Source organism: Cyrtonyx montezumae, unplaced genomic scaffold (genome assembly GCF_038088225.1).
Source record: "Cyrtonyx montezumae isolate F1298 unplaced genomic scaffold, pur_monq_1.0 scaffold_8, whole genome shotgun sequence".
NCBI classification, from domain to species: domain Eukaryota; kingdom Metazoa; phylum Chordata; class Aves; order Galliformes; family Odontophoridae; genus Cyrtonyx; species Cyrtonyx montezumae.
Window position 1 is genome coordinate 23435795 of NW_027072089.1, and position 25743 is coordinate 23461537.

Genomic DNA, 25743 nt, shown 5'->3' on the forward strand with positions numbered 1-25743 from the left:
ATACATTAAATATTCAGGCATCAAATCTCTGGTTGAAAACAAGTTGGGAGGTTTTACTGGGCAGAAAATACCTAATCTTTTTTTTATTATTATTCCTTTTATTTTTATTTTATTTTTATTATTTTTTTAAATTTTATTTTTTTATTATTATTATTTTATTTTTATTTCATTTTTATTATTTTTTTTTTTTCAATTTTCTGGGGTGACCGGAGGAAAAAAAAGTCATTAAAAACTTAGGAAAGCGTGGTCTGAAAGTGTCTCACTAGCTCTAGTCTTCTGCAGAGAGAATCGTCTCAATAGCTGTTACAGAAACACCGTGAAGAAATGATGTGAGCCTTGGCAAACAGAGTTCATGCTTTCAAGGGACTGGCCAGGTGTGACAATGGTTGTAAACTTGTATTCCTGCAGTTTCTGCTACTCCAACTACATGAATAGGTTAACTCCTCGGGATGAAGTTTAGAAATGGTCCAAGAAACAAAAGGCTACTGAAAAAAATCCTCAGTGAAGGGTAAGTATCAGGAAAGAGAAAGCTGGCATAACTAAGACATGGTGCAGATCTATGTTTCTGTTCAGGGTAAAAGATATATGGTGGATCACCTCAATATCCTATTTAGATACTGTTTCACTGGGCTTGATGGACTGTGGTGCTACTTCACCAGTTCATTTATTGAGTTAAGCCTGTAGCCTATATGGCTATCTGAAAGGCCTATTTCTGTGCTGACAGCCACTGTGGAAATTAAGTTTTGAACCCTGATGAATCACTTATGATCAGAAAAATAAAGAAATACATGGAGAATCAAAAACTTAAAGCATGGGCAGTCCTTAGGTCAGTCAGGATCAGATAAGCAGTGAGAAACTCAGGAAGTCTAGAAGGTAAATGGGGATCAATAGGAAAACACAATAGCAGAAAATGAAATCAGGTAAATGCAGGGAAATTGAGAGCATAGAAGTTATAATGTGATTTACAGGATTCATACAGTTTCTTACGATGATGATTTGTCATATGAAATTGTTATCACAAAAGCCAAGCCAAAGGGATAAGTAAGACAGAATAATGATAATGAACAATACGGAGAATATTTCAGTACCATTACGTAAAGCTGAAATATAGCCTCATCTAGGATGCACCATAAATTTTTGGCCGCCCTAGTGAAAAATGGAAATTGCACAATTATGACGGACTGAAAAAATGAGCCAAGACAATGAAGAAAACTTGTCTGCTTGGCTTTGGATGCCCCCTCCCTGGAAGCACTCAAGGCCAGGCTGGATGGGGCTGTGACAGCCTGCTCTAGAGAGAGGTATCCTGCCTATAGCAGGGGTTGGAGCTAGGTGATCTTAAAGGTCCCTTCCAACCCAAACCTTTCTATGATTCTATTACACAGATTTAAGATTCCACCCGAATGTCACTCCTGATAGACATCTCTTAGTGGAAGGGCGCAGCCCCAGGCCGGGCAGAGCCCCTCTCTGGGGCGGGCCGAGCCTTCTCGGTGCCGCCGCGCATGCCCGGCGGGGCGGGCTGCAGTGGTTGACCTGGCTGTGCCGTCCGCCCGCCGCCACCACGTGGCGCTCCCTGCTCTCTCGCACGGCCGGGCGCGGTGGCGGGGCGGGCGGCGGAGCACCAGCGGCTCTCCGTTCCCCACCCGGGGGAGCAGCGGGCAAGCCGCAGCCCCTCGCGGGGTTCCCGCCGGCCGCAGGATGTGGAAGCTGCTGCCCGCCGCAGGACCAGGTGAGGGCACCGCGGGCGTGGGGCCCTTCCACGCCCCTCCGCTCAGGGCCTGTGCTCAGGCCGGCTCCACCACCTCCTCCCTGGGAGGCCCGGCTTTCGGTTTCCGTTGCGGTACCCGGTGGGACTCCCTTTTTCACCGGAACCCTGATCGCGGTGGCAGTGCTGTGTTAGCCTTGCTGGCGATGTGTCCCAGGGTTGCTGCCGCCAGCGGAGTCAGCGTGGTGCTGCCCTGCAGGACCTGGAGAGCTGAGCCCACAGGCAGAGGTCGCTCAGTCTCTCCCTCCAGGAACGATGCCTGACTTTTACGTTGATGTTTCAGGGACCAAGTGTTGAACTTGAAACGTGTTTCTTGAATGCGATTTTGACTCAGTTGTCGTTGCGCCGTTGTTCCTAGGTTTCTTTGTCCTTAGGAGTTTTGATCAACTCGAAGCAGCTTTTTCACTTAAGTGCTTTCTCTTATCAAAAGCAGCCACCACTGCATCTGCTTTTTGTTTCCTCCTTCATTGGGAGTGACTTAAGGATGCTTAGTTTCCATCTTACTGACAGCACTGTCTGTCTGCACTGAACAGAGTTTGATGTATTACTGTCTGAAAAACTAGTACTCCTGATTCACTGCTCGTGGATGTCCAGTGCCATTTGGATATCTTCAAGCCACGCACTGTTAAGTGATCTAGATGACAATAAGCTGCAGCATAGGTCAGAGGCTGAACTTACTGAGTATCTGTCTGCTTTATGATGCAGATCTTTCAGCATCCTTTAGGAAGGCATTTTTGTCTGAAACACTTAAATTAGTCCATAAGTTATATACTGTTAGTAAGTTATGTACCTGTAAAGTTTGTGTTTTGTGTGCTTCTATGAAGAAGTAATGCGAGATAGAATAAATCAAGTTTTAGTACAAAAATATGGTACTGCTTTGTTTATTATGTAATCATAACAGTAAGAAACAAGTTTTGCCTATAAATTAAATGCATGATTCTTGTCAGGCTAATAAGTGATGTGTGACAAGGTACAACAGTTAGATACTTTATAAACTTCTGAATTGATTCTAGGTACATTGGATATTTTGGAGTTTCTTGTAAATGGATATTTTTCTCTCTCTTTTGTTTATTTTCAGGGGAGCCATTTCGACTTTTAGTTGGCACCGAATATGTTGTTGGGCGCAAAAACTGTGCAATTCTAATTCAAGATGATCAATCAATCAGTCGAAGTCATGCAGTTCTGACTGTAATTCATCCTGAAACAACCCATGTAAGCAGCCAGCATTTTACTGCATTAAAAATACAGTGTTGTTAACTCAGTATACCGTGACAGTACAGATGGAGTAGAACCATTGATCATCTATCTTTTCTTAGTTTGTTTTTTTTTTTCCCTGCATTGCTTGTTTGTGCTGAGAAATCCATTGGCATGGTTCTAATGGTCCAGGCTCATAGTTGAGTGTTCCTTCTAGCCCAGAGTGCAAGTTGATTAGGTGTTTGTATTAATACAGCAGGAAAATCATGCAATTACATTTCAATTTGTAAAAAAAAAAACTTTACTGCAGGTTTGGTTCTGGAATGCGTGTTTCACTCCACATCATTAATTCTGTGTTTGATTAGGGAGCTGTGGAAAAGAAAAATGTTCCTTGGAGAATTAGCAGCCGGCACTTCACTGTCAATTACATGTTGCGGTTTCTCTGGATATTTTTAAGCCAGTCAACCAGAATTCCTTTTATGTTACCCATTTCTGATAAACAGTCATGCTTATTTATGTTTATTTTCAGAGCCAGTCTGTTTCTGTCCCTGTGTTAACAATAAAAGACACCTCCAAGTATGGTACATTTGTTAATGGATCAAAACTGAGTGGCACTTCAAGGTCTTTACAGTCTGGTGACAGAGTCAATTTTGGAGTCTTTGAGAGCAAGTTTAGGTAAGAAGTACTCAATCTAATGATTAAATACTAAGTAGACAATAACAGCTTACAAAGAGAGTGTTATAGCACATCGTACAACTTGTTGAGTAGTAGAATGCTAAGGGAATTTACATACTGAGTCTTTAGAAAGCAGAGAAAATGGATAATCCTTTGCTGTGTTCTGCATCCTGCTTCTGAAACCCCTTTTTAGTACGTATTTTGTTTATAATTCATTTTGAGATACAATTTTAATTTTTAAGAAAATAGTAGTTTATTTACCAATGCCATTTTAAAAGATGTCACATCATGACTTCCATGGTTGATATGATTTTAGCCTACACCAAATCAAATCATAGAATTTGATATTCTCTAATTCTAAATGACAGAGGCCTATGTTCAAGTGTAAGAACAGTCATAGAAAAAAGTTTCTTGACCTTGCATACTACAAAACTCATGCCTTTCAAATACTTATCTGTTCATGAATTGTTCTGTTGAGCATACTTCTTGCCTTGGGAAATACATGCTGGATTTTTTCAAATATTTCCAGATCTCAAACCTTGCAGTGTTCTTCAAGCACTGATTCTGATTGGTGTCTGTGCTCTTTCTTGAGATGACAGTCTCAAGAATAAACATTTCAAGTACCTAATCAACATGCAGTTTATTTTTCTGAATAGAAATTAGTTATTTACTTTCATCAGGAAATTTTAAAGCACAGTCTTCGATCCATATAAGAATTGCAGGGGTCTGTTTATTTACTTACTGGAATCCCTGTGAAACAGCAGTGATTCCTAAGACAGCTTTGTTCACCATAATGCTATGCCATAGCTACTAAAGCATATCTCTTTTACTTGTTCTTTGCAGAGTAGAATATGAATCTTTAGTTGTCTGCTCCTCGTGTTTAGATGTTGCTCAGAAAGCTGCTTTAAATGAGGCCATCCAGCAGCTCGGAGGGCTTGTTGTGAATGAATGGACAAAAGAATGTACTCACCTTGTAATGGCATCAGTAAAAGTTACTGTTAAGGTATGTTGAGTTTTTGCACATGGATAGGGTTGGTTTGAAGCTTTCCAATTAATGTGAAATAAAATTCTAGACGTACTCAAGATTGTAGCAAAGCTTTGTGTTATTTTAGTTAGCCAACATTTTCCTCTGTGATGTCAGCTCTTCCAAATTTATGGAGATTCATGTTGGAGGGAGAGAAAATGGGAAGAAAATAGAAGTTGTTTAAGAGAAAGAGTGAGAAGAGAATGGAGAAAGTAAAGTGTCTCTCTGGCCAAAATGCCATTTTAAAGTGGAGTAAAAATGGAACAGGGTATTTGAAAATTAAGAAATTTAGAGAAACAAAGAAAAGTCTTTTTTTTCTCCCTCCCAGTGTTCTTGTAGTATTTGTGGAAAATCCTATCATTAAAAAAGATGGCCTTGTTGGTTGGCTGGTTCTTTTGTGTGTGCAGTTGTTCTCGTCTTGTTTTTTGTTTGTTTGTTTGCCTGGTCTTTCTTTTACTACTTTGTTAAGGCTGGTTCTTTTGTGTGTGCAGTTGTTCTCGTCTTGTTTTTTGTTTGTTTGTTTGCCTGGTCTTTCTTTTACTACTTTGTTAAATTTCTCACTGATTCAGTTCCACAGTTGGAGTTTATTGAGCCTCCTCCCACTGTACTCTTGCTCCCTCTCCTGTGCTTGCTGTGTCTTTCATACACCTGTACAGTAGTTTGGATCAGAGAGCTCACCTGAAGGAAAAGCTAACATCACCCTACTGAGGGTACTGGGATGGATAAAAAATAACAACAAAAAATGATTTTATTTTGCTGAGAGCCCACACAATTTTCTTTCTTTCTGATTATGGAACTTTATATCTAAGTTAAAAGAAACATTAAAGGTAACATGGTTCTATTTCTCTCAAGTAAATCTGTGTAATCAGACTGTATTTGCTTAGATTTTTCTCTTTTAATTACCATTCTAAATATTTACCTAATGTAGAGGCTTGATGTATACTGTTTTTCCCATTTTTACTATATTTTTAATTTCAAATGAAGAACGGAGTTTTCCTTAGTGTTCATTTTGCTTGTTACCAACTTTCTTCTAGATTTTATGTTAACTTTTGGATAGTTTCATAGTAGTGCACTTTAATTGGGAAAAACGTTTAGCCTTTAAAATTTTCAGTTCACTGGGTATATCCAGTATAGTTGTACAAATCGAGCATTAGTGTTTATTTAGTCACTTTGTGGACAAAAGAAAAATAAGGCAAAAAATCAATCAACCAAAACAACAACAACAACACAGTGTCATCATTTTGTGTATTGGAGCTTTAGTTCTTATGAAGTCTGTTGCTGATTTTCATTAGTTACTATATACAGTTCCATAGCAAAACTGTTATTTGTTTTTTCTATGGCAAAATCAAATGAAGTTATATTTGTGTCATGTCATTCACATCAGTAAGATGTGATTAAGTGTGTACAGATGTGTTTTTGTGACCTAAAATAAAGCTACAGTCAGTTGAACTGTATTCTAGTTAGGCTTTTTCCTAATGATAAATGTGTTTTCTCTCTTCTCAGACGATATGTGCTTTGATTTGTGGGCGACCAATTATAAAACCAGAGTTTTTTAATGAATTAATCAAAGCTGTTCAGTCCAGGCAACAGTTGCCAACTCCTGAAAGGTAGGTATTGCTTCCAGTGTCATAGAATTAATTTTATTTGAGTTAGATATCAAATAATTGCACACTTATCTGCTGATGGTTCATAGAATGTGACTTACAGTAGCTTTATTTGTGGAAGAATGGCTATCATTTTAATCTTTAGGCAATTTTCTTCTCCTACCTAGATTCATGAAGTGAGCTTTTGGATTTGATTATATGCTTAGAGATGTTGCTAGCTCTAGAGAGGAGCATTTTTTCAGAGAGGTTGCTATAGCAATCTCTATGGTAATATGTTTGAAGCATCATGGAAACTCTTTTGGGAGTTGATATATTAAAATGAAGAAAATTAGATTTGTGTGGAAAACACTATATTAACCTTATTTCATTATAAGAACATTTTTCCAGTAAACGGTTAGATTATGAGGTTAGTCATAGAACTGTAAAATCCTTTAGGTTGGAAAAGACCTTCAAGATTGTCAAGTCCAACCATCAATCCAACCTGACCTGCCACGTCCCATCACTAAACCATGTCCCTCAGTGCTACATCCACCTGTCTCATAAATTCCTCCAGAGTTGGGGATTCCACCACTTTGCTGGGCTGCCTGATGCAATGCTTGACAACACTCAGTGGAAAAAAAAATACTTCTTGGCACATCTTGAGGCCATTGTTTTGCATTCTGACTCTTGTTACATGAGAAAAGAGCTTGTAAGGTTTGATCAAAGCAGGTTAACTTGAAGAAACTAACAGATCTTCATTGTTTGTTTTCTTCTGGGAGACTGAGACTAATGTGAGTTAGCCTTCACTGTATGAGAATCAAATACAGTTAAAATAATTCGAGAAGAGTGTTTTTGCTTCAGAACAAATAGTATTATTTTGGTCACTCTGTGACCTTTTGGACTTTTGCAATAAATAATAGCCGTTTGGTCATTCTGTGGTCCACATAGAAAAGCATAAAATAATCCCTTCTATTTATTGTATGAAAGAATTTCATCTGAGCCTTTATCACTGTTATTATTTTTACCCTGAAAAGGTGGGCTTTTTTCTTTCTTTTTTTTCTTTTTTTTTACTTAAATACGAATAGGTGACTTATGTAGGTGATAAATTGGCATTACGTATCTTTAAAAGGTAAATTCTACGGGTACATGTTCTTTGTCATTTCTGCTTCTTGTAGCTTTGAGAAGCTGTAATACTTGACATTTGTACCTTGGGGTCCTTGTGGTGTTAAAAATGAACATGAGCCAACAATGTGCTCTTTGCAGCCAATGGTATCCTGGGCTCCAATAAGGACAAGCAGGTGATTGTACCTCTTTACTCTACCCTCATGAGGTGCTATCTGGAGTACATCCGTGTCTGGATGTCTGTTACAGAACATGGCAGTGTCTTTTTAGAGCAACACAAGTGCCAACCTAGAGCAGTGGGCAGCAAATACTCTTTAGTTTCCAGATGCTGTTTTACATTTGCAGGTTTATTGAGGAGATCCTCTTAGAGTGGTACGGAGTGATCTTCAGTTACACAAGCAAGGGAAGCTTCACAAAATATAACTTTTCCATCTAATTAGAGTTAACGTTCTTATACAAACACACACACACACACACACACACAAAAAGATTGAGAATACATTCTAGAATATTGGGCATAAAGATTTCTGGCAGTTATTTTTTTTAAGAGAGCTAATACAAACCCTTAAAAGCATCAGTTGATTTTGCAGTCTGAAATTTGCTTGATTTATTGTTACTTTTCTGTAAAGGAGGAATAGTAGTTTGAGCTTTAAACAAGGGTGCTGTTATCCATTCTTTTAATATGAAAATGTCATTGCAATTGAGCTGTTAAGTGCTCTGTAAAATATAATCTGATGGATGTGTTTCCCTTTCTTTAGCATTTTTGTTAACTCTTAGTACTCTCAGAGGAAATGAGCTCACTACATTTGATTGACACTAGCAATATATCTTTTATTTAGCTTTCAAAGAGAGAATTCTGCATCAGGCTGAATAAGACAGTTGTTGAGATCTGTATTTAAAATAATTACAGTACAAGAGATCTTATAAAATGTAGCTTGTGGGAAAATACTGAAAATTTACACAGCATCAGCTTCTATTCAGTTTCTGAAAATATTATATTGTACAGTGTAGTTAGAGCTGACGTGAGCTAGTACACTGATAGGACACTAAAAAACTCAGGGCAATACTAATTTGGATCTGAAATAAGCAAGTCTTATTGGGGTGGGAATGGAGAGTGATCCTTAATAAAACCTTACTACTGTAGAACTGATTCCTCAGAAATCTTTGTGCCAGTGAAATCTTCAAGTTCCAAAACATTACAACTCCTCTCGGTTTATACCAAGACTTCAGAGCACTGTAATACATGCACATAATTGGCTTCTTATTCAAGGCTTTTTGTGGTGAAATGTATTACCACAGTCTTCTTGTACTCACCAATAACCTGTTAAGGAAGAAAAATGTCCAGATTGCTAACAGCTGCATAGGCACAGCCCTGTATGAAATACAACAAAATAATAGAAACTGCATTCTCCCTTCTTAGTCATTTTTTGTTTTGTTTTTTTTAAAGATGTCTCTGTCTCCTGTATTTATTCTAGTTTGGGAACCATTTCTGTGTTACTCTGTATCAGACTCGGATGGTCACTGAAAGTTATCAAATACTGATTTATTTCTTATTTTGTTGAAACTTCGAATTCAAGTTTGTTAATTGTGTATATAAACCTTTAGGGATTAATTGGAAGAACATAAAGTTCATTTAAAATTAACTGTAATTATTTTAGTGTGCTGTGGCCTATCATCATTGAATTATGGATTATGATTACAGTGGAAAATATACAAGCTTAGTGTATGCTTTCCCCAGATTCTTGTTCTTGTATTTATTGAGATAGAAAGTGTTGGTCTAAGCTTAGATGTTGAGAAATGGGAGGTTCTGTTTTCTCTTAGTCCCTTGAAGAAATATTTATATCAATATCTTCAACAGAAACAAAGCAGTGCAGTATTTTAACTTCCCAGCTTTAAGCAAAAACAGAAGGGAATATCAAACCAGTACTGAAACAGATATCTAAATCTGGTAACTTTAATCTTCGGTTTTTACAGCTTTTATCCTCCAGTTGATGAACCTTCCATTGGTATTGATAACCTGGATTTATCAGGGCATCCTGAAAGGAAAAAAGTATTCAGTGGAAAAACTTTTGTATTTCTGACTGCCAAGCAGGTAACTGGGTTTTACATTGCAAAGATGTTGGGGGAGAGCTAAGCATATATTCTCTTTTCTCTAGATTCAGACTCATTCTGGGTCACTCGGGAAATATTTCTGTATATTTTATCTTTCTACAAGACAACTACCTAAGTAAGATAAAATGCAGGAGTAGAAACAGAACACATCAGTTCTGCATTAATACATAGCAATGAGATTTATGCTCATAGGTTAGCATACTTCTCAACAGACTGTATTTTAAGATTTTTTTAATTGCATTCTTTTCTTAGCACAAGAAACTGGGTCCAGCAGTTATTCTTGGAGGAGGGGAAGCAAAACTGATGACGGAGGGAAGAAAAGAAACTTCTTCACTGGTTTCTCCTGAAGTTTGTGTTGTTGATGTTGGAATGACAAACTCTCAGGTCCTAGGATCTGAGTCCATGAGAAGCTGGACTGATTCCATTCTGACTGTCTTGGAAAGGTGAATAGTTGTTCTGTTGCACAGAAAGGGGATTATGTTAAAATTTCTGCAGTGATTTTAGTCAGTGTATTTGCATATATGAAAGTGCTAGTATGCTTAGATAGTGGCTCTTAAGTAAGTACATAGCACAGTAACTAGAATTTCTTTGAGCATGAAAGAAAGGATTTGGCAGCTCTGTATTTGGGTGTTTTTCGGGGGGAGGTTCTTCTACTCATTGAGTTGGTTTGAAATTAGAGAAGGCAAGCTTTCTTCCAGCTTTAAAAAAAGTTAAAAATGAATATATTCTAAAAATGGGGGATATATCATCTATCATCTTTGATTCTTCTCTCAATATTCATACATATTTCATGTTTTCCATGAAATACAGGGCACTTGGAAGCTATGTGGCTCATTGCTGTCATCTACTTACTCATAATGATTGTGAAAGGCAGCTTGTATATATGTGTGTGTGTGGGTGTATATAATTTTTTTTGAGAGAGAGAGAGCAGGCTACTTGTTTTGTAGATGTTAGTATTTTTATAGTACTATAATAAAAAATCCAAGAAACTATAATCCCAAACCTTAACTTAATAGTTAGAGAAAACGTGGTGACTAGACTTGTTTAGCAGGGAGATTCATCTGCATTCAAGCTCTTCTCATGGCTGTGTTACAGCAGAGATGTGTGATGAGCATTTTATACCTTGACATATATCTACTTGTTTGTCTCTTCAGCTTTGAGTCTGTATTGAGAAACGTATTTTTATCTGTGTTGATTTTATCTGTGTGTTAACAGCAACAATCTCAGGGTTATTCCTGAAGCAGAAATTGGATTGGCAGTGATCTTCATGTCTACAGAGAGATACTGCAACCCCCAGAGGCAGCCTGGTGACCAAGGTAATTGGAAGAAGGGTAGTACTAAGCCAACAGTAATAAAGAAGTAGCATTTCTTTTTGTACGGGGCATCAGGTATAGTAATGCCAAGGTTCTTTATTTCACAATACCACTAAAATAGAATGGTGCTGCATGAAAAATGTATGCAAATCTGGAAAGATAAATGCTTTTTCAACTGCTTGCTATAAGCTGCATTGAAAACAATGTGACCTATAGGTGTAGATTAAAAATAAATAAATAAAAAGTAACATCTCAAAAGTGAAAAACAGACACAGTTAGTTTCAAGGAAAGATACTTTAAAACAATCATCTGAGGTTGGTTGTTTTAGTAGCTGCTAATCAATGTGTATAGTAGTTGTGAATTCCAAGCTATTCTGTCTTGTATGAAGAGGCTGGGGTAATGAGTTAATAGGCTGGTGTTAGAAATCTAGAGAATAAGAACTAAATTAATTTGTAAAGTCTTGCTTTCTTTGCACACAGAAGAATTTGCTTTAGGGAAATCCTCCCCACCCCCACTTCCAGTTCAAAATCCAAATTGGCACATTTGTTAAAGTAACAGTATGGAAAATGTACATTACGTGTTTTGTCTTGAAATGTAAATTTTATATTTGCCAATAAAAGAGCAAGAAGTGTCTTTGGGAGACGAGATTTACGTTTCTTTTATCTAATTTTCTTTTCATGCTGCTTCTAAAGTAGTAAGAATGCATTTTGTTTCTATGAAATTGTTAGGATTACGTGTATAATTTTAGTTTCTATTCTTTTCTGTGAAGTGGTAAATCAGTTAGTAAATCCTATAACTTAAAAGCAAAACAAAACAAAGAAACTACTAAAAAAAAAAGTTATAAACTCCATGAATTTGTCTTTACGTATAAGAACATTGCTTATTCAAAAATGTATTTTGAAGAGACATAAATACCTAAGGTGCAGGAGGCAAAGGGACGAGGCTGGACTCTTCTCAGCAGTGTGTGGAGATAGGATGAGGGGAAATGGCCACAAACTGAGGCATAGGAAGTTCTGCACAAATGTGTGTGGGAACTTCTTCCCAGTGCAGTGACGGAGCAGTGGCACAGCTGCACAGAGAGGTGGTGGAGTCTCCTTCTCTGGAGACGTTCCAGACCCGCCTGGACGCCTACCTGTGCAACCTGGGCTAGGGAGCTGCTTTGGCAGGGGGTTGGACTCCGTGATCTCTGGAGGTCCCTTCCAGCCCCTACAGTTCTGTGACTCTGTGATTCTTTGAGAAAGATATGACAGTAATACTGGCAGAGGCCTGATAAATGTTTTGATTAACTAGAGCTTTTGTATGAGTAATTTATATATGATCTGTTGTCTATCCAGTGGAGGTTAGGAAACAATAGAGAATATATGGATTCTCACATTAAATTTAACACTATTAACAGAGCCGACATCTGAATAAATTAGAAATGCTGAGTCTTGTTTCCCTGTCTGAATGATTCAGTTAGGTGAAGGTTAAATTACCTGATCAACTTACATTAAAAGACTGTCTATGGTATTTTAAGCTTGCTGTGCTTGCAGTTTATTTGTCAAGAGGGAACAAATTCTAGAGTTTTGAGGTTATCAGAAACAGTTACGTGTATGTTTCAAATCACAGGGATTATAAGCAAGACCTCTTCCTCCACTCTTGGCTCGACAATGAATAGCAGGATACTATTATCTTGCTCATCTAAACTGTAGTAATCATATGAAATCATATAAGATGTATCAGCTCAAGAAAGAGGCCTACATGATTCTGTAGGTTATTCCTGTATAGGTTACAGTGGTAGGAAAATGTATATATATAAAAGGTGTTATCCAAGAGGATAATGCTGTCATAGACTTATCAGAATGAGATGCAGGAAAATTGTAAGGGAACGAGTACTAAGTTGTAATTTAAAAAAGTATCTAGAAGGGCAGTGTGACATGAATGTTAAGGATACTAAGATGTGCTGTTTGATCTTAGAGAAGACAAAGAGAAGTGGAAAGGGCAAACAATATAAAAGACGGTGTATGTGCATTTCTTTTGGTTCTACGGAGCAAAAATTCAAGTAACTAAACAGAGCAACAAGCAGTGTTTTAAGGCACTCCTTTGATGACCTATTTATGGCCTGTTGGCCAAAGACATTTATTGTGAGATATTTTGATAACAAACAAACAGGATTTTAGTTATTTTAAGGATAATCCCTAGGATAACGATGATGTTAACAGATCATTATAAAAAAGTAAACGTAAACAGATGGTGGACTTTGTGCTGTGACAGTTTTGCATTGTGTGATTTATATATTACATAATGACAACATGAATAAGTAATTTTCCATAGTAGTTCATCCTTATTTAAGCAACATTCTGTGTCTTAATTCAGTGGAATATTTAACCAAAACCAGACCATAGAATTTGGCCATTTAGAAACTGCGTGATTACCATTTTCCTAAAATCTCACCTGATAGGTTAAGGTGGTAGTGTGATGGTACATGCAGAGAAAAACACTGGATATTAATCTTTCTGTTCTTTCCTCATGTTGATCTTGCAGCTGTAACTAGAAGCACTGCATCAGGAGCAGGGCCAGACATTTCTCAGAGTTTGGTTGTGGATGGAACAATAATGCCAGCTGCTGCCACAGATAACAATGCATTATATGTGACTGATACAGAAATGGAAGAGCAGACATGGTAAAGTATGCATGGAAGTAGTTTCTGAGCTAAAACTTGCTAAGTACTCTCCTTGTGGTAGAGGAACTTCATCAGTGCCATGGCAGAGGCGCACAGTGTTCAAAATGGCACTTCATGAATTGCTTTCACCTGTCTGCAGTGAGCTAATTTCTGCTTTCAAGTGGTAAATAACAGTATGGAACAATAAATGGGAATGCAGATGTTGGATATCTGTCTATCTTAACTGTAGTCAGAATTTTTAAGCCATTTTGCGATAATGAAAAGTAAATGTCACAGATCTTACAGCATCGGTTGTTAGCACAAATACATTGTTTATAAGTATGTTCAAAGTACAAGTCACTTTTTAAGAAGCAGTATTATGCAGAAGTGTATCTCTGTGGTAACTTTTTGTTTGTTCACCTAATACACACATTTTTTTCTCTCTGATACAGTACGGAGATAAAGAAGAGAGAAAAAGTGGCTTTCCAGCACACTGCTGTGAAGGAGCACCCTAGCACAAGTGGCACTGCAAATGCAGGAGCATTGATATCTGGAGCAAACAGAACATCTGGGTTTAGTCAAAAAAATAATCAGCTCTCTCCATCTAAAATTTTGGAGGTTAATAAACCTAGAGAGTGCACTTCACATCAGCAGTCTAATTCAATTACAAATTACTTCCATGTCGCTAGGAAAAGGTATGTTCTTGGCATTACTTCCTTTATGTTATTGCTTTTTCTGCATAACTCAAATGATGTGCATTTTATTCATAATAGAATTAGTGAAAAGGTAATTTTTAGATCAGCTTCTGAAAAGGGAAAAGTATTTCTCAAAAGTATTTACATTCAAACTTCACAATACCATCTCTGAAACCTCAGGAAGCTGTTATGTTGCTGATGCAGCTAATCGTATTCAAAGACATCATTGTAATGGGTTGTTTTTGTTTGTTTTTTTACTTTTGTTACTTTACGGCTAAGGGAAAGAGCTGAAGAAGGAGAAGAAACATCTGCATCCAAACTAGCAAAACTGGAGAACAGGCTGTTGCCTCTTTCCAAGTGCACTGAATCCTCAGCTTCATCAGCGTGGAACAGTGAACCAGAGCAGCGTCAAAAGGAAAATAACATCCAGCTTGGAAGGGGAAGTGGTGACGTAGCAAGTGATAAAACTGACACTAACATTACTTTCGGTGAGAATCCTGCACCAAAGAAAAGAAAGGAGTTAGGTGATTTATCTGAAGATGTAGAAACACTAGAGATTGTGTTTGAGAGCAGGGATCTAGACTGGGAAAAGCAAACAGCAAATGGTGACCAGGAAGCTCCAAGCAATAAACGAATGAAGAGGTGTCTGGAAACCAAAGGCAGCAGAATGGAAGAAGTAAAAGCAAAGCAGAGAGAGGAGAATGAAATGGTAAGTTACATTCTTCTCATGTGCCTGATCTTGAAGTTGACGATTGTATTTGAAGGATGGCTTCTTTAAGTCTAAGAAAAGTTGTTCATGCATTGCAGTTTTACACCAATCTAATTTTATTTTCATTTTGTCAGTTTCGTTGTGAATTGAAAACTCTTATATTCAGGCATTTTTCTTCTCTTTTTGCTTCAAGTAGTGCAGGCAGAATGGCAGAATACGTCAGTGGGCCAATAACTTCTCATGGCATGTGTTGTTGTGTTAATTGTATTGTTAATATAGGTGCTAAAATAGCATGAATTTTCTGATGAAACCTTATGGTGACCTCTTTTGTTCAACACCACAGTAGCATCCAACATCTTTCAATTCAGAATTTCTCTATGTGACAAGTGGAAGATCAATAGAATTCCTGTATGAGGCAATTCAAACCCTCAATGCCCATTAAAAATAAATAAAATAATGTCACAAAGCAGTATATACATAAAGCCTGGTTAAGTATGGACAGACTCAGTTTTACATTTTAGAAGTTGTTCAGAAGTTCTGAAAACACACCACTTGAAGAAAGATCCAGGTGGCAAAATGTGGCTCATGTTAATGTCTTGTAATGAGATGCCAGACTTCAACTCTGGAAGTCCCAGGACGTCAGGCTTGGATTTGTACAGCTTCATTGTAGTGTAAATACTCTCATTTCATATTCATTCCCTAGTGTGAAAATTGATAAGCCCTGCAAACTTAACTTAAAATTTCATCTAAAAGCCACATAATTTTAAAAGCTGTTGCAGTTTTTATTCTTTTTTTTTTTTGTCTAAATATTTATATTTGATTGAAAATACTTATTACCCTGTGAAGATCAGAAATGCAGATTAGGCTAGAGAAGAGGAAGAGGACAAGATTGGAGACATTATTTTCATCATGAAGTAGCTTATCATTTGTTTTTTTTTCGATTATTTTTGGTTTTTTTTCAGAGTAAGATATTTTTCTAGGAGAGATGTAGAAAAACAGCCACTTTATTGGGGAGAATAAAAAAGAAAACTAAACTGAAACAGGAACAAGAAAATAAAAAAGATTTTTCTTCCATTTTAAAAGTTTCAGAGGTTACTGTCCAGCAAATTCTTACACAGCATAGGCAGTGTTTAAATGCTGTAAAGCTAAAATGCACAATTGAGTAGCTGTAGTTTCACAGAGTCACAGAACTGTATGGGTTGGAAGGGACCTCCAGAGATCATGGAGTCCAACCCCCTGCCAGAGCAGCTCCCTAGCCCAGGTTGCACAGGTAGGCGTCCAGGCGGGTCTGGAACGTCTCCAGAGAAGGAGACTCCACCACCTCTCTGTGAGTTTGCAGGACAGCATTATCAGTCATGCGTCCATATTTGATACAAGCTTAATGCTCTTCTCCAGATATGTGAGATTGCTTCTGTGAGGTCTGAATTTCAAACTTCAGTATAATTTTATAAAGGTTTTTTTTTTTAATGTTTGTAGCTGGCACGTTTTAGAAGATAGAAAGTAATCTAATTGTAGAGTTTTTTCTTTGTTATTTTGTTTGGTTGGTTTATACTATTAGAGATGAGGTACTTTTGAGTCTGACTGTACTGAGAGACTGAAATGGTTGCTTGGAATAATCTTAGGAATTTTTTTATGATCTGGGAAGTTTTGCTTATCTGATATTACAGAGTCATAAGGGAAGAAGATTTCTATGTATAACTAAATTGTTCTTTTATCATTTTTAAATATACACCCTAAATTTTTGCTGAAGAAAGGTATTCTGATAGATGTGGATGCCCCTTCCCTAGAAGCACTCAAGGCCAGGCTGGTTGGGGCTTTGAGCAACCTGGTCTAGACAGAGGTGTCCCTGCCTATAGCAGGGGGTTGGAACTAGAAGATCTTAAAAGTACCTTTCAACCCAAACCTTTCTGTGATTCTGTAATTCATTAACAAAGACTTATTTTCTTCAGGTAAATCATATTTTCAGTGAAAGAGGAAGGGTTCACAATAAAGCCCCACAGGTATGTTACCTGTTTTCTTTAAGCACAGAAATACTTTGCTTGTCTGACAAGAAAAATAATGTGGATTACTGACTTAAAATCTACAGGGCACGTAAAGCTGACCTGATTTTCTTCAACCACTGAAAGCCATTTAGAAAAAGGAAAGCAGGTTTAACCTTTGAGATGAAAGCAGCCAACAGAACGCTTTCCTGTCCTAGCAGTGAAATTTATTTTCTACACATGCACACTTCAATGAAATATCTAATGGTACTGTTTATTATATTAATGAGCTTTTAAAGTGTTTTGTAGAGTGTGGCAGGACTTTGAAGATGTGGACAGAACATTTGCTACTTGCGTAGGACAAAAGACATCAGCAAAAAGTTCTCATTTATAACTCAAAGCAGACAGTGTACAAAAAAATCACATGATTTTCTAAGTATTGTGTGCTTCATTACAATTTATTTTCTATCTCTTTATATTGATCTAAACATAATTATTCCATAATAAAAGGCAGAAAGCAATATTATCTAATTGTTGTTATAATTTTTGTTTAATTCCAACATTTAATCAATAGAGAGAAGAAGAAGTTGGATCAGTTCCGACTCCAGAAAGGAAAAATGAGATCAAGGAAGAATCATCAGTCTCAGCAAGAAGCACATTAATTGTAAGCTTCAGACTTTCAGAATCATTAAGGAAGTGCACAAAAGTTTTGCAGTTAAGAACGTAATACTGTCAAATCATAATTTAGGGCAAGGAAACTCTGAAGATAGAATTCTGAAAGTAAATTTGAGTAGTATTGACAAACTTAATGACTGCGTAAAGGCAAAACTGTAGTTTATGTTTGCATAAAGTCTTCTATTTCTAACGGGTATTTAAGATGACTGAGATTACAGAAACCTAGTGTAATTGTATTAACTTTTCAATATGGTTAATACTGGTACTGATGTTTATGTTAGTAACTACTTGAAGACCTGACAAGAATGGGATCTCCTTGGCTTCTGTAAGGAGGTCAGAACTAAAATGAAACAGATGGACTATTGAGGATACAGCAGTTAATAGTAAATAGCATACTGTTATAGGTGAGATTACTGTGGGAGGATGAATTAATGAGAGAGGAGAATAGCTGGGAATGGCAGTAAGGCAGAAATGGAAAGATTCTGTAGAGGGAAGAGTGTAGTTAGCCCACAAACAGCAGGATTTTATTTTATTTTTTGGGCATGGGTATGCAATACAATTCAAGAAGAGGGAATGCTGTGCAAGTACACCAAAGTGCAGGGTCATCTTGGATTAAGGAATTTATATTACAATGAAATAGCAGTGCTGTATCTGGGCTAGAGCTATCCCTGAAGATATTGTAAGCCTGTGTACTTGTCTTCCAATCAGACTTCATTTTTAGTCCACATAGATCTAACTCCAAGCTGAAAAGTATGCATTCAGATTTGCAGATATGAGTGTTTGCATGTACAAAATAAAGTTGCTTCGTTTATCAGATTCAGTTGATCGTGACAAAATTGGTCTAAACTTAAATCTGTAGGGCAGAATTAAGCTGAAGACATTCAACTTATTCTTCCTTGGAGTTTCTGTTAGAATAAACAATAGAATTAGTCCAGGTTAGAGGCAGAGTGGAGAAGAATATTCTTAGATAATAGCTTCATTGCAAAAAGAGGATATACATCCTAGTAAAATGAAGTGCCCTAACCTCAGAAATATGACTGCAGTTTTTAATAATCCTGTGCTTTCAACAGATGTAAATATGTGAGAAATGAATTCACACAGCATCAGTCTCCACTGATAAATACATGAGAAGGCTGTGAGATACATCTTATGTCAGTTTATACACTTAAAGCGCTCCTTTCTTTTTCTTCCCATATGAGAACCACAACAAAGCTGAAGATGACTCCAGCAATCTTCCCAGCAAACTTCTGTTGGTTGAATTTAGATCACTGGTTGTCAGCTGTCCAAGACCAAACAGTCCGACTATTAGAAGTACCCGATGCAGGGGACAGAACAATTTCAAAACGTTTAGAAAGGTGTGTATTTCAAATGGTCACAAGATGGCACTGTTTAAAATGACTAGAAGTATTTCCTTAATACTTTCCTTAATAATTTCCACAGAAAACTGAACAGTTTTGGTATCATACTATATTATTACCAAGTATTTTTCTAACTGAACAGAAAGTACTACATTGATAAAGGTTCTTTAGATCCTTGTAATTTCTTCCTGGCTGCCGCTTAAATTCTAAGCTGCTAGGTGATGCCAAATGTAACCTTAGTGAAAGTGTAATTGCAGGTTGTACCTCCAAAAGTTTGCAATTAAACTTCTCCAAAGAGCACGTGCTGATTCTGAATCTTGTTAGAAAATAACATTTGAAATGCTATATGGAACTTAAATTATTATCTCATTTTTGTAAGACTATTGCTTGCTTGGCTCCTGGGGAGAACTTTAAGGAAATCCTTAGCATACGGTATAAAAGTACCTCTTTATATTAAAAATAAGTACATATATACATGTATATTTACTATAACTAATTCTAGTGACATACATGGTTTAAGATCCCTGGAATTGCTTTTCAGTAAAATATAATAATGTTAATCAAGTAACGCAATTTCCAGTTATCTGAGAGTAAGCAGTCATTTTAGATAACATTTTATATTTCTGATAGCATTTTTATTGCCATCTTTCTGTAATAGATGCTTTTGTATTTCGATGTAAAATAAAAATCTGTCAGTATAAATCAGTTTTATAGTGTTTTCAGACTTCATTTAATACATATCATATTTATTCAGATATTTTTTGTTCACTTTTGCAAAGGGGGGAACTTAATAGGTTGCAATATACTTTTCTCACTTCAGTCTCATTTAAGTTTAATGTCTGATGAATGTTATTCAAAGAAAGCCTGACTTTCATTGCTGACAGACCTTTTTCTTGCATTGTGCTTGCCTCGCATTGTAACTTAAAGAATTTATTGTCTCTAGGTCCCTTATCCAGGTGCAGGACAACTTCCATACATTATTGGAGGATCAGATTTGGTTGCTCACCAAGCTAGAAAGAATTCAGAGCTAGAAGAATGGTTAAGAGAAGAATTGGAGGTAAGGAATTTTTTTCTTGAGGATGAGCAAAGCCAAAACTTAACTCCTGAAAGTGGTCATATTGATCTGTGGTCATTTCTGGAATACTTGAACATTTTCCTTTTGAAACTAATCTCAGCCAATTATCTGTTACACATGTGTTAGCAAAGTTACTGAAAGCCAGAGGTAAGGCTTTTTTCTGCTGATCATTTGAATGCATTCTACATTAAGAATTCATATAATCATTATCTTGATTTAAATCACTATTAAAGAGTGATATATATATTTTAATAACAAAAATAAGCAGGCTGCTAAGTTGTGGTTCCTACAGATGTGACAGAGAGGTGGGAAGGACTTCTGTGTAGTAGTCTTTGTTTGAATTGTTATAACGTGCAATTGATACTTGGTGTTCTCTTGAACAGAACAGAAAATACCTGAGTATAAAATTCAGTTGCAATTTACTAATACACTGAGAAGTTTTATGCTTTTTTCCCCTCTTTACTTAGAAGCTATGTTTTTATCAAAGCACCATCACTTTTCATTTTGCAGTAGTTTCTTTAAAAGTACTTGCTGATGATCCATACTTTGTTTCTGTGGGCTGATCAAGATCCCGTTGCTTACCTCCTTTTTTTTTTTTTGTTGTTGTTGTTCCTGGATGTAGATAATGCTGATTAAAATTTCTCTTATAACCCAATAATCAGACAAAATTTCCCCAATTCCTATAATGCTTTAAAAAACAAAAAGCTAATTTTTGACCAAATCATAGACTAATCTGCTAGTTAGCAGCAGTAGCAAGCTGTGACTAATGGAATATAGAGTCCATAGTGAGCTTAAGTTTTTTTTCATGGAAAAATCTATGGTAGTGGAGGAGCTCATTGGTCTTCATTACCTTCATCCTTAATATACAATATTGAAAACTCTTATTTTGTCAGGAACAGAATCGACGTGCAAAAGAAGAATCACTTGCTGATGATCTCTTTAGGTAAGAGATTTATATTTATGTTTAGAAAAGGTGTATATTTCATTACATCTTGGGTGTTTTTGTTTTTTGTTTTTGACAAATCCAATTCTGCAAAAGACTACTTTGCTTGTTTTCAAAATCTCATGTATTGCCATGTATGGAATTATACTCAAGGTAACTTTCATTAATTCTCCTCATTGTTTTTAATGCCTTAAGCTTCCACTTTTCTTCAGAATGACCATAATATTTTAATAAGAACATTCTCCAACGAGAACATTGCCATTTTCTGTCTCATGTCTTAGTCCTGTGTGGAGCCAGAAGGTAAACTTTCGGTGATCCCTGTGGGCCCCTTTCAGCTCCTCAGAATATTGTGTGGTTCTGTGGTTGATTATTCACAAAGATTGGAAGAGATTTTCAGAGCCAGGCTCTGTGCTGTTAACATTTGTCTGATGAAACAGTTTGGTGTTAGATTTAAGCCACTCATTTGAATTCCTGAGAAGCAGCTCTGGAGTTTGCAACTCTTAATGCTAGCCATGGTACTTATCTGTGTTGTGCTCAGGGAACTAAAGCAATAGACTGGTAGTTCTGTGAAGGAAGTGATGGGTGGAGTGATCTTCTTTGATCTTTGAGGTAATGAGTCCCAGAATCTAAGACAAAGCTTAAAAAAATATAAATACATTTAACTATTATATTTTCTGTGCTTTTTTGCCATAATTCATGATATTTTCTTCTAAGACGTATCAGCGATTTTCTTTCATTATCCCTTCTTTCAGTTGTTCACCTGATCCAAAACATCGTGATTAATTCGAACCTTTCAGAAGGAGTGGAAACTTAGATTAATTCACGTGTGTTCATGCTTAGAAAAGTTTTGACCTGAGCTCTGGTTTATTTAGGATAGTGGCATGTACAGAAGCTTCCAAAAATATTAAAACACGTAGTTTAATGTTCAGCAGATCGCAACCTACTTCTAATTTTGTCCTTTATCCTGAGCAAAACCGGTTGGAGTGATTCTAATGTTAACAGCTGCAATTTCCCCTGAAAATTGCATTTGAAGATGAAATTAGAAACAGCCGTGCTCTAAGGTAGAGATGAGTTGGAAAGAAAATCTGTGCCTTCATCAGCTTCTGATTCAGTACAGAGAGAAACGGGGGAGGAAGGGAAAGAAATGTCTTTCTGATAAGACTACAAATGAATAGATTATGCTTGGTAACAATCTTTGTGCCCTTCATTCCCTATTCCCAGCAAGGTCCTTTGTTTCTTTATATGCTCATGCCAGCAGCGGGATCTTTGTAGCTTTCTTTCCAGTCTGAGCCACAGGCACTGTAGAGTTTCCTTTCTTAGACATTGCTGTTTGATTTCTTTCTGTCTGGAAGACGTGATTCATTTAACATGAAAAATGACTGAAGGTGAGATTAAATAGAGAGGTGTTTGTGATGGTCAGTGTCAGCTTCTTCATAGGCAGTCACAGATGGAACTGAAGCTGGGAGCCTCTGCCATCAGGGCACCATGGAATGTCTCCTCTGGTTTTATCTGTTCTTCAAAACCCCCAGATATGATTTGGTGTCCAGGACATCCTCAAACTTTAGAATTGATTTGGAGCAACGTTGTAACAACGAAGTCAAAGAAATATTATGAGATTGAATGTAATTATCTCATTAAAGCAGAGCTTTAATCCTTTTCTTAGTTCTATTTGAAGAAGCAAGCAGTCACTGCGTGTCTTCTGACCTGCCATGCATTTGACTAATACTAAGACCTGTCCATTTTAGAAGAAAAGCATATATGGTGGAGAAGGTTATGTTTGTCCAAACGAATGTCAAAAGACATCATACTGTGTATCAATAGGTGTACAAACCATTTCATGTGTTAGAGCAGTGACTTCTGTAATAGCTCTGCAGTTATATGGTGATGTAATTTGGCTCAGAAGTTGTGGCATTTTCCTTCCTAAGCAAAAAAGTCCTGATGAATGAGCTCAGAATTAGAGGAAGTAAAACTGCCTGCTCATTTGTTGTGTCCCTAAGTTGTTCATGCATGAGCACAAAGCATATTAGGATTTCAAAGGAGTGACATAGGATGTGGGGAGGTGAGGCACAAATGGAGAAAAAGAAGGCCAAGGGGTGTAGCACATGAAAATCATAAATGTATTGCTGTAACTCAGTAAATGATTTTTTCTCCAGAAAGTGGATGATATTAACTTAAAAGTCAATCAGAAGCTGTAAGAAGGAGAAGATAAAGCAAGGAATTCTGTGTGGGAGTAGGAAGCAGCAGAAGGTTTTGTGGCCAAATGTTGTACACTGCTGTGAATGTACAGTATCCTTTCTTCCCCGGGCCTCTGGATTTTTGCAGGGTGTCTCAGTAGCACTTTGATATCTTATGGACTTGGAGAATCTTGCTTATGGGTGGGATAGATACAGCGATTTTGAGTAGCTGGGAAAGTAGCTAGGGAAGGCTCTTATTCTTGGTTCATACACAGCTTTAACTTCTGCATCCTTCAGTCAAATTGTAGAGGCCATAGTTAATCACAGAAGGGCAGCCTGGGAGAGGGCTGAACACTGCCCAATCCCTTATTATGGATGTATCATAAGATCATTTGCATCACATACTTATATCTAAATATCGTGGAGCCATACTTAATTGAGGCAACTTCTTTTGTTGTTGCAGGTATGATCCTAATGTGAAGAGGAGAAGATAAATGGTGACGTGAATTTACAGCAGTTCTGTATCAAAACCTGCTTTCTGCTCCACTGATATGTTTGCTAATTACAGCATGTAATATATACAGGTGTGTCTATTTCATCTGTTATCATATGACTTGTTTTTAAATCTTGGTTTTGTTACAGAAGAATTTTTTTCAAGGATTGTACATTCAAGACCTTAATATTTTTGTTTCAGAGTAATGCTCAGGAAAATACCACATGTATTTAGGATTTAATTTCAGGCAGTTTCTTTCTGATGTTTATTTGTCAGTACTATTGGAAGGGAGGTTGGAAGAAAGGAAGCTAAGATCAAGGTTTTTTTGTTTTTAGAAAGGCCTTGTTAAATAATTAGGTTTTTGTATGTTATCACATTTGCCTTACAGTAAAAAGCTTTTGAAGAGTGCATAATCAGGACAAAGAAGTTACACCAAACCTTAAGTATTTCTGGTTCACTCAGGCACAAATTTAATATTAATCAACTCCAGCTTCTTCCTGTTCTTAAAAATGGTACATCAAATTATTTATACATAGACACCAATTTTTTGTGATGGTGAATATTGAAACACAGCTTAGGATTAAGAAATGAGAGATCTTGCCCCATTATCAGTAGTCAAATAGCCAGTGTTTGTTTGAACATCCAGATGCTGGGCTAGAAACAGTCCTGTAAACAGGAACATTTTACAACAGCAACAAGCAGTTCCATTTTGCTTTTTGATTCTTTGAAAGGGGAGAGAGACAAAGATTGATTCTTTCTCCACCTATTCCCTTTCATTTGCAAATAGAGAAGAACTGTGTTTGAAAATGGCTGTTGATTTTTCCTTAAGCTGTTCTTAAAAAGCTACATGATGACCATCGTCTTACAGGAGTTTATGACTCTCCTATAGTATCACATGAAAATCTGACTTACCAATTCCTCTGAAGTATAAATCAGTAAACTGTTTTCATTTGCAGAGGGGGGAAGAAGACTAGATTTGATGATTTCCACAAGTACAAAATTGAGACTTGTGGTTTTTGTTTTCAAAGCAATAAAACATTGTAGTTAAGGGAATGGGATGGATGTCAGTCTTGTTCTAACTGATAAATGCCAGGTGCTATTCCTTTCAAGGGACATGAGCAGTTCTTTTGGAGCTGCTCAGGATCTTTTCTGTTAAATGAATCTTGTACAGAAAATAAGTATGCTTCTGGTTGAGAAGTGCAAACCACTCCCCTCTTCAAGCTGACAGTTACTACTCATTATTTTCAATAAAACAAAGAATTTAGCTTTACTTATTTGTCATTACCATTGATCACTTGTCATTTACCATTTATCTGTCCGTAGGAAACAACTGTCCAAGTACTGTTTGTAGAGACTTGTCCTTGATTGTTAGGATTAGAGGAGCTTTTCCATCAGTGAGAGAAGAAAAACTTGAAAGTTTCAGATCAAGGAGTGGCAGGGAAGCTAAATGAATACTGCTGTGATTTGAAATAATGATGTCATTTATCTGGTATTGAAGATTCAGGCCAAGAGAAGCCAAAGGAGCTGGTCTCAAGAGGGAGAAAAGGAAGTTAATTGAGTTCTTGAGCACTTTTTCGGGGTTATTGTCTTAAGAGTTAGGAATCCATTAAGAGTCTTAAGTGTAGATAATACCTAATCATGGTGGCCTTCCCAGTGGTTCATTAAGTAAAGTAGTGCAAGCATTAGTGCTACTGTTCTAAAAGATTTTGGAGCTGGAAATAAATCAGCTTTTCTTTGTCATACTTAAGTTCAGTGTGAGAAACCTTCAAGGCTTTTTGCTCCCTTACTTACATAAAGCTACGAAGAAGATGGACAGTAGTTCTATCGATCACTGTTCATAAGATGGTAGGATCACTTTCCTTACATGATATAAATGAATTAGAGTACTCTTTAACAAAGCTAGTCCTTCTCACCAGAGCTCAGAATGTTCGGGCAAGATGAACAAGGCTATTTCAAACCACTTTGTCATGTTTCAGCTCTGAAGAAATACTCCAAGTTCTACAGGTGCCAGTAGCATTTATTTTCAAGTCAACCAGGTTTCTCAGATGGAAAATATTTTGTCCTCAAAGAACATTCTTGAGTTTTTTGCTTACAGAAACTTGATATGAGCAGCCCGAGAGGCACTCAGTTGAGTGCCAGACACAGTTGAGACCACTCCTACTTCCAGTTCCTTGGACAGTTGATTTAGCAGCACTGATACCATTTTTCAGTTTAGT

General features: G+C 36.9%; 1 protein-coding gene across 1 annotated transcript; it reads left to right on the forward strand.

The window, feature by feature from the left end:
- Positions 1-1575: 1575 nt before the first annotated feature.
- Positions 1576-24482, forward strand: NBN (nibrin). Its single transcript, XM_065752814.1, has 16 exons — positions 1576-1726; positions 2841-2974; positions 3486-3631; positions 4475-4634; positions 6159-6262; positions 9335-9452; positions 9725-9915; positions 10688-10788; positions 13309-13447; positions 13879-14121; positions 14401-14830; positions 17384-17473; positions 18684-18839; positions 19786-19899; positions 20811-20860; positions 23498-24482. Exons 1-16 carry the CDS (start codon positions 1696-1698, stop codon positions 23526-23528), a joined length of 2238 nt encoding a protein of 745 aa, XP_065608886.1. The 5' UTR covers positions 1576-1695; the 3' UTR covers positions 23529-24482.
- Positions 24483-25743: the final 1261 nt, after the last annotated feature.

Bases quoted from the DNA above. Each gene is read 5' to 3' on its own strand.
- NBN (XM_065752814.1), top strand. From the start codon at position 1,696: ATGTGGAAGCTGCTGCCCGCCGCAGGACCAG. The intron at 14,122-14,400 runs GTATGTTCTTGG...TTTACGGCTAAG, and splicing joins TTCCATGTCGCTAGGAAAAG to GGAAAGAGCTGAAGAAGGAG. The intron at 14,831-17,383 runs GTAAGTTACATT...TTTAATCAATAG, and splicing joins AGAGAGAGGAGAATGAAATG to AGAGAAGAAGAAGTTGGATC.